General features: G+C 51.2%; 1 protein-coding gene across 2 annotated transcripts in view; it reads left to right on the forward strand.

The window, feature by feature from the left end:
* The window catches only part of KCNJ10 (potassium inwardly rectifying channel subfamily J member 10), a 50566-nt gene extending 43745 nt beyond the window's left edge, over positions 1–6821 (forward strand). The window contains exons 2-3 of one of the 2 annotated variants that reach the window (XM_034756893.1): positions 5160–5325; positions 5584–6821. In XM_034756893.1, the coding sequence (XP_034612784.1) occupies positions 5302–5325; positions 5584–6720 (1161 nt within the window). In that variant the 5' untranslated portion in view covers positions 5160–5301 and the 3' untranslated portion in view covers positions 6721–6821. The remainder of the gene's footprint in view (positions 1–5159; positions 5326–5583) is intronic. The other variant, XM_034756894.1, reaches the window with a different exon arrangement.
* Positions 6822–9283: the final 2462 nt, after the last annotated feature.

Raw genomic sequence — 9283 nt, forward strand, 5'->3', positions numbered from 1 at the left:
AGGAGAGATTCTGGGAACTGCAGGCTGCTGGATCTTCAGTACCGATACATTGGTTGGAACAATAATTAAAGAGCCATAACGCAGAATAGTCCAAAGTAGTTCACAGGCCGAAAAGCCAATGGGAAATTTTGTGATCACCGCCCCTGATTGGCTAAGAACTGCACGCAGCTAATGTGTGCTAGTACATCCTCCCTTATCTTTGGTTCTCCACTCTCCTCCCTGCCCCCTGCAATCTCTCTCCAGCCACTTCCTTGTTGTGCCCACCTGTTTTGCCTTGTCTTAGACTGTAAACGTCTTGGAGTGTTACTATGTGTTTGTACCAAAATATTCCAGTTTTCATAGAATTTTTTTTTAAAATCAGTTTTCCAGGGCTGAAATCTGAAAAAAATTGCAGGGTGGTTTTGTTTTGTTTTGTTTCTTTTTTGCTTTTCAATGAAAACCTGGAATTTTCATAGGGGAAAAAAATCTTCCGACAACCAAGCTGTAGTTTCAAAGCTGATTTAGTTTAAGCCCCTTGTGTGGACGCTGTTAAATCAGTTTGAGTGGCTTATCGTGATCCAGAAACTTGGGTTTGAACTGTCAGTTTAGGGATGAAAGGTTCAATGGGCCAAATTAAAGCCCTGGTGTAACCCCCTGAGTTCTACGGACTGATAATAGGGATGGAATTGCCTCTATATCACATCACATCCATCCTGTTTTATGGGTCACTTCCACTGACCACCCAGGTCGTGCTGTTCACATGGCTCCCAGCAATCATGTCAATTACAAGCGGTCACGTGGATTTCCGTGGCTGGCAGAACCTCTGCCCAGTCCACGGAACCGGACACAGGCGGGTTAGAGTTTTGCCAACCAACTCTCCCCACCAGCAGGAAATGAACATTGATGTGGATTAGCGGGGGTGGGGGGCGAGAGAAAAAAGCAAAACATTTTCTTTTCACTGCAAATTTCCGTGCCAGCAAAATGGCATCGAGCCCCGGCTGGGAATCTGTCAGCTCTTCCCCGCCAACCAGCTGCTTTTCCTGCAAAGAAACCTCCCTGACAAACTTCCACGGGGGTGGGGGGAGTTCAGAGCATGCCGAATTGAGCGTGGAAAAAGGCAGGGCCTGGGTGCTGCGCTGGACTCACCAGTATGGGGGAATGGTTATAAAGCTGCAGCCTTTTGCTTGAGAATGCTCACAGCGTAGCTTGGTGACACTTAAACTGCTAGCGCTTAAGTGGCGAAGAGGCCCTGTGAGTCCAGGTAACTCTGGGTGCACACTTGCTATCTGGTCACACTAAGCCTAACTGAAACGGCTGCCAAATGCCCCCTCCTGATACTCACGGGGGGTGTTTAATCGCCGTGCAAGTCCTTCTGGCTCAGGACCCGATCCACGGCACGCGGAAGTCAGTGGAAAGGCTCAAATTGACTTCAAAGAGCTTAGGAGCAGCTCCGTAGCGTGTTCAGTCATATTACCCGTTAGGGGGCCTCCCTAAGGGTAGACGGCCTTGCTTGACAACCTGGGAATTGGACTGGGGTCACCTCTAACAGGCAGCCACTCACAGCTGGTTCCTCCATCAGGGTCGGGGCCAGTGCTTATGCAGCTCCAGGAGTCGGGGTTCCCGTCCATCTGCTGACTGTGGTGTGTACATATACGAGTTAGAAACTAGCCGCCCTGGTGGGACTCAAACACTGAGAGGCGTCCGCTGGCTGGGAGGGGCTCGTCTAACTGCATAACGCACTGGGGGTGCTACTGCGTCGGTTCCCCGCTGACAGCTGTGCGGTGTGGGCTGCATAACCAGGGTGGGAGAGACAGATGAGAAGTGGGACAGCCCCACCCTAAGAGGCAGGATGGGCCAGCGGTTAGAGAGCTGGCTGGTGGCCTGGGCTCAGTTCCCTGCTCTGCTGCAGAACTCCTGGATGACCTGGGGCAAGTCACTCCGGGCTTGACCCACAAGGATATTTAGGTGCCAAACTCCCACTGGAGGCTCTGGGGACAATGGGGATCACAGCACTGCCACGCTGGGTAATGAGGGCCGGCTACATACTAGACGGAGGTAGGATCAGAGTCACTCTCCCCTGCTGGCCTGGTCTGCAGCCAGCGTTATCCCACTACAGGTGTTGTGCTGTGAGTAAAGTGAGCAGGGGTCAGAAGGGTCACATGGTCCTTTTCTCTCCCCCTTACAGTAAAAGCTGCACCATCACCCTCCTTCCCATCCTAACTCCCTGAGCTCCCCCTCCTGTTCAGCACTGTGTACTGCAGGTACTGCTCTATGTTATCCCTGGGAATTCGCTGCAAAAGGAGAGCTCATCGGCTGGCGAACATAACCTCATGGAGACTTGAGATACAGGACCATGGCAAAGCCTTCCTTAAGCCAGTCTAAGTTAAAGGGGGCTCAGGGTAAAGTCTTAGGGCAGCTACTCATGAGATCTGCTGAATAGTGGACTAGACTGGGAATCAGGAGATCTAGGACAAGTCACCTCCTCTCCCACGCCTTGTCTGAAATGCTTTGGGGCAGGGACTGTCTCTGTGCCTGTACAACACCCAGCACCACAGAGCCCTGGGCTCCGGCTATAATAATAACAACGCCAACATATCAGCTAAAGTGCCCAGCTGATAGTGGGGTAGGAAATCCATGTCCGGTGAGAGCTTTCGCAGCTACGGCTGGGCCACTGACGTGTGGGTCAATCACTATCAGGCCGAAAATCTACTTATCCGTGGTGGTTATTGATCTTTCTACACTGCCTAGTTAACCAATAAGAACAATACCATGTACAATATCATGTCCCCTGGGCTCTGGGCAGTGGTGGGGTTAGAGTGACACTTTCTGGGGAAAATGGGGAAAGGAGGTTTGGAGTATCTATTATTATTATTGAAGGGACCGGGACACAAGAATGACCTGATTTTTTCCCTAGCCCTTTGTGAATTCACAGCGTTTAAGGTACCATTAGATTGTCCCCTGTGATTGCCTATGTCCCACAGTCCTTACGTTTCACCTGTTACCCCTGAGCTAAGCCCAGGAACTTGTGTTTGGCTCAGGCACATCTTCCAGAAAGGCAGCCAGGCTTGACCTGAAGACCAAGAGATGGAGAACCCATCACTGCTCTTGTTCCAGAGCTTCGTTACCCATCACTGCTAAAAACCATGTACCTTATTTCTAATTTGAATTTGTCTGGTGTCAGCTTATTGGCTCGTATCATGCTCTGCCAGATGAAAGAGCCTTTTAGTACCTGAGATTTTTCTCCATGAATCATAGAATATCAGGGTTGGAAGGGACCTTAGGAGGTCAAGGTAGGCCCAATCACCAGACAGATTTTTACCCCAGTTCCCTAAATAGCCCCCTCAAGGATTGAACTCACAGCCCTGGGTTTAGAAGGCCAATACTCCAACCACGGAGCTATCCCCTCCCCCTAGATACACAGTAATCAAGTCGCCTTTCAGTCTTCTTTTTGACAAGCTAAACAGGTGGCACTCTAAGCCCCTGCTCAGAAAGAGGCCAAGGTAACTCACCATCCAAGCATCTGGTGACCTCCTGCCTCCCTTGTTGCTAGTACGCTGGAGCAGAACTGATAGGAGCGACAAATAAAACGTGTAGGGGGGAAGACTAGGAATTAAATGGTAGAGGAAGGCTGGTCCTGGGGTCTGTCATGGGGTCCACTCACCACAGCCGCGCCTCCTGCTGGCTGTCACGGGGATTAGCTCTGCCACCGTGTGCCCTCTCCTGGTGTTGCCTCTTCCATCATCATCTCCACTTGCAGCCCAGTGCTCTCAGGGATTCACATGTACTGTACAGAACTGCCTGGATGTGCATCATAGGCCCTTTACTGCTAATGGCTAATGGAGATGCCCATTAGCTCAGGTTGCACAGGCATGTACTGGTAGAGAAGGAGATTCATATCCGGCTTCCTTCCCATCTTGAAAGGGATGATCAGCCACTTCCATCCCTCCCCAGCCGCAACCCCTACATCCTTTCCTGGACCAGAAAGCCATGTGTCAGGCAGGAGTAGGTTGTATGTGGTGGGCGGGGGGAGGGAGGAGGATGGGGAAAGTCCACTGCACATATGCCCACCCCCCTCCTGCACCAGGCTGTGGAAAAATTAATTCCACCCAAGGATACTTTGCAGCTCCACACCCTTAACCTCAACACACACACCTTGAGGGGGTCCTGTTGGCAAAACAGGGGAAGGCTTCAATGATAGATAGAGGGGGTATATGGGGATAGATAGAGATCGAAAGAGATGAGTGTATGAAGAGAGAGAAAAAGAGAGAGGTATAAATGACAATCGTTCGATAGCTAGATAGATTCATATGGTAAGAGACAGACAGTGTCTGCGGGTTCATCTACACTGCAATAAAAGCCACACAGCATCACGTCTCGGAGCAGGGTCAAATGACTTGGGTTTGAGGGGCTATAAGTAGACGGGGCTGGAGCCTTGGTTCTGGGACCCTGCCCCCAGCCAGGTTTCAGAGCCCAGGCTCCAGCCCCAGCCCCAACATCTGTGCTGCCGTTTTTAGCCCGACAAGTCTGAGTCAATTGACCCAGGCTCTGAGACTCTGTGGCAGGTTTTTCTTTGCAGTGTAGACGGACCCTTTGGGTGACATGCTGGCCCTAGTGAAGTCAGCAGGAGTTTTACCATTGACTTCAATGGGGCAGGATTCCCTCTCTCTGTCAGGTAGGTATCTGGATTGTTCGGTTTGTCGGTCTGACCGGCAGATTAGTGAAAGAGACTGAAAGAGACGCTGACTTTCTGTTTCGCCCACCGGCCTTGTAGAATTACAGTCATGGCCCATCTGCTTCCAATTACAGCATTTAACAGCTGACAATGAATTTGAGGAGATCACATCCGTGCCTGGGTATTTAATCCCTGTGTCATTCCCCATTTGAAAAGCTGGCACATTTGGTTTCATGACATTACACAGTGGGAACGAAAGAGGTCTGCGCGTTGAGTTTATCAGGGTAAGTCACTTCAGTTCTAGCAAACCTACGAAGAACTGGTAGGGTTGTTGAAGAAGAAGAAGAAAAAGAAGAAGGATTGGATTCTCGTTGCGCTAGGAGCTGTACAGACTGTCCCTGCCCAGAAGCGGTGTAGAATCTAAAAGAGAATGTATCACTAAGTAATTTATTATTAAAACTAATAGAATCCTGCCCCCTTGTGGTTAATTTGCAATTTTCTCTTGCAGGCTTCTCCAGTATTTGGAGTGTGCGGGGGAGAAAGACTGATAGTGAGCCCAGGAATCAGAAGGGCTAATAAACACACTACAGTGCCCCTGGTGGAGATAGAGGGCAGGATCTCAATCACAAAGATCCCACGGTGATCACTGAATGAAACATTTAACATTCCTAGAGGTAACAGCGAATAGAAACCGCCCCTTGTCTCCCTTCTGTACAGTTGGCTAAAGTGGCAAACATTCATTAGCTTTAATAATAAATTACTTAGTCACACATTATCCAACCCAGCAATCCGCATACAGGCTGTCTGCCTGTCTGTCTGTCTCATCCAGCTGCTGTCCACGCTCAGTCCCAACGGCCCTCGTTTGAGTCTGATCTCAGCCCACCCTGAGGTGGCTCCTAACCATGTCCCATCCCTTTTGCCCTCTCTTCCAGATGACTTCTGCCACTAAGGTGTATTACAGCCAGACCACCCAGACCGACAGCCGCCCCCTCATCGGCTCCGGCCTGCGCAAGCGGCGCGTGATGACCAAGGACGGCCGGAGCAACGTGCGGATGGAGCACATCGCTGACAAGCGGTTCCTCTATCTCAAGGACCTGTGGACCACCTTCATTGACATGCAGTGGCGCTACAAGCTGTTGCTCTTCTCCGCCACCTTTGCCGGCACCTGGTTCATCTTTGGGGTGATCTGGTACCTGGTGGCCTTGTTGCATGGGGACCTACTGGAGTTCGACCCCCCGGCCAACCACACCCCGTGTGTCATGCAGGTACACACGCTGACTGGAGCGTTCCTCTTCTCCCTGGAGTCCCAGACCACCATTGGCTATGGCTTCCGCTACATTAGCGAGGAATGCCCCTTGGCCATTGTGCTGCTCATCAGCCAGCTAGTTCTCACCACCATCATGGAGATCTTCATCACCGGCACTTTCCTGGCCAAGATCGCCCGTCCCAAGAAGAGAGCGGAGACCATCAAGTTCAGCCAGAACGCGGTGGTAGCCCAACACAACGGCAAGACCTGCCTGATGATCCGGGTGGCCAACATGCGCAAGAGCCTGCTGATTGGCTGCCAGGTGACCGGCAAGCTGCTCAACACCTACCTCACCAAGGAAGGGGACTGCGTCCGGCTCAACCAGGTCAACGTGGACTTCCAGGTGGACACGTCTTCCGACAGCCCCTTCCTCATCCTACCCCTCACCTTCTACCATGTGGTGGACGACTCCAGTCCCTTGCGGGACACAGCCCTGCGCACGGGCGAAGGAGACTTCGAGCTGGTGGTGATCCTCAGTGGCACGGTGGAGTCGACCAGTGCCACCTGCCAGGTGCGCACCTCGTACCTGCCTGAGGAGATCCTGTGGGGCTATGAGTTCAGCCCGGTCATCTCCCTCTCGGCCAGCGGCAAGTACGTGGCCGACTTCAGCCTGTTTGACCAGGTGGTCAAGGTGTCGCCCCTGTGCTGCGTCCACGAGACGGTGCGGTTCGGGGACCCTGAGAAGCTGAAGCTGGAGGAGACCTTGCGAGAGAAATCAGAGCGGGGGGGCAGCCCCCTGAGCGTCCGCATCAGCAACGTCTGATCCTGCCTACCCCACACTGAGCTCCAAGGAGAATCACTTCAGCCTTTCTTTTTAGCTGGTTGTTTCCCCTGGTCTCTTTCTTTCTTTCTTTCTTTCTTTCTTTCTTTTTCTTTCTTTCTTTCTTTCTTTCTTTCTTTCTTCGGCCTCTCCTTCCTTCTTTCAGTCATTTCTCGCCCCCCCCTTTCCTTTCCTTCCATGTCTCATGGGGCAACTCCAGTACTCCACTCTTTTTAGGAATGCACCGGAGGAGGGCAGCTTTAGTTCCCCCAAAAGTGCCACTCCTGCCCTCACTAGGTCCGGGAGCCCCTGGGCCCAAGGGAGCAGCTGGGATGCAACTCTTCCTTCCCCCGTGCCAAAGCGTTTTCCAATCCCTCCTTTTCAGTACCGTGGTGATGGCAACATGACTGGGAGCACCAGGGCCTCCTGGGGGACAGCTGGTCACCAGCCAGGAGGACTGCATCCTCCCACCACAGAACACAGATTCTGTAGGGTGTGGGGGGGTAACTCTGCCTTCGAACTGACCCCGTCCTCGCCACACAGACTCAAGCCTAATGCCCAGCTAACCTGCCAGAAAAAGACAGAGACGGTGCCAGGTGGCCCCAAAAGAAGCTGGCACCTCCCTCCCCTGCCCAGGACCTAGGAACATAGCAATGGCCACACTGGATCCAACCAAGGACCCATCTAGCCCAGGAGCCTGTCTCCTACAGGCCAGCACCAGCGTCCTCAGAGGCTGAAACTCTGTATCAATGGAATAAGCTGTCCGTGGGGAAGTTTCCTCCTGACCTCCACTGGCCCTGAAGCAGATGGGTGGATAGCTCCTTCCAAAGCTCTTGGTTGTTTTCTTAGCTCCTTACTCTTCCAACTCTGGATCTTCTTGTTACACAGAAAAAAGGCCCAGTCCTTTTGCAAAAACTGCTAAGCTCCTGGCCTCTATGACCCTTGTGGCAGTGAGTTCCACCGGCTCCCTGTGGGGGAAAAACGTTTCTGTTTAAATTTGCTGTGGGGAGATTGGGGGTAGGGTTTTGCCAACAGAAACAATGGATCTCTGAGACCCCTCCCCCCAAACTGTCTCCATGGGAATGAAGAGAGGGCAGCATGAGGCTTTGAAAAGAGAAATGGTTCCAGCTCAAAACACCTTCTGCTGTCCACGGGCCTTCATGTGGTCCAGGGTGCTGGTCTATTTTCCTGGGATGTTGTGCACACAGTATAGGGTCATGACGGGAGATTAATCCCCTTTCCTTGCTTCTCAGCACCAGGGATAGCTGGACCCAGGGCTGGCAGAGCCACACACAGACCTCAGAGCCAGCAATTAGAGAGACTGCACACTAGGTCTGTGTCCCTGCTGTCAGGCAGCGCCAGCATCCAGTGCTCATCACCCCGGGTTCCTCGCTCAGACCTCTGTGGGGATTTTCATCGCACCTGAGGGAAGCTGCACTTCAACCAGAACTAGGCGCAGTTTTTGCATCATCAGCTTGTTCACTCAATGGTTATAACACTGTCAGAAATCTGGCTTGGATTTCACTGCTGTTATCACCAGGCTGCAGGCTTGGGAATGCCCGGCGGTAGTCGCTCCCGGCCACTGCTGCCTGCGCTCAAGGAGAATCCTCATCAACTCTTAGCAATACAGGATCTAGGATGGGTGCTCAAGCAGTTCTGATTCCATCCAGAAGAGAGCAGCGGGGACAGACACACCAGCCAGTATGAATCCCCTGCATTGAAGCCGGAAACCAGCAATACCGCAGTGAAGTTAAAATGAAGGTGGACACTTACCTCTTCTTTGTACCCGAGCCCCAGGTACAGGCATGCAGCTTAGACCCAGCCTTACCTCCACTGTCCCAAATAGACCTGCTGTGTTCTCGTTCTTTATTACTGTAAATTACTGACATCAGAAATGCTGAATCCAGAAGCTGAGGCTATGGGAAACCTGATCGGTGTTAATGAAATGTTTGATCCCACTTCATCCTAGGCTCTCTGATCTGCCAGCTATCGCATCCGAGCTTTGTCACACATTTCAAGGATCAATGGTTCACAGCCGGGTCTTGGAAGTCTGGGAACTGAGCGGGGACATTATACACTGATCTGCAGTACTGTGTCTGTGTTTAGGGTGCCATTTGAAATTGATTTTGTTCCTGCCACATGGTCCCCGGAACAGTTTGCTCATGGGTCAGTTTCTTTCATTTAAGGGTTTTGGAGGGGTTTTTTAATGATAGTTTTAAAAAGAAAAAAACTTCATCAAATATACACTGACAAACATACACAGTGGAGAAGCTCTAGATTGAACAGAATAGATCTTCGAACTTTTTAAAAGGCAGAGGACTATTCAGGGAACTACGTGTTGGCTGATTTGTTCTCTGCTATGTGAAAACGAAGTGAAACAATGTTTAATTCTCTGTCTCCCTAGAGTCATGGTATCGTGTAAAAATGCCGACAGTCTAGTTTAGTTTATTAACTGGAGTGATGGTAATAGCTTCCACAGAGAGTTCTTTTTAATGAGTTAAGAGTTTGTTTTTTTTAAAAAAACCAGAAAAACAAAGCTTAATATTTATACAGCAGCCAGTAACAG

Source organism: Trachemys scripta, chromosome 24 (genome assembly GCF_013100865.1).
Source record: "Trachemys scripta elegans isolate TJP31775 chromosome 24, CAS_Tse_1.0, whole genome shotgun sequence".
NCBI classification, from domain to species: domain Eukaryota; kingdom Metazoa; phylum Chordata; order Testudines; family Emydidae; genus Trachemys; species Trachemys scripta.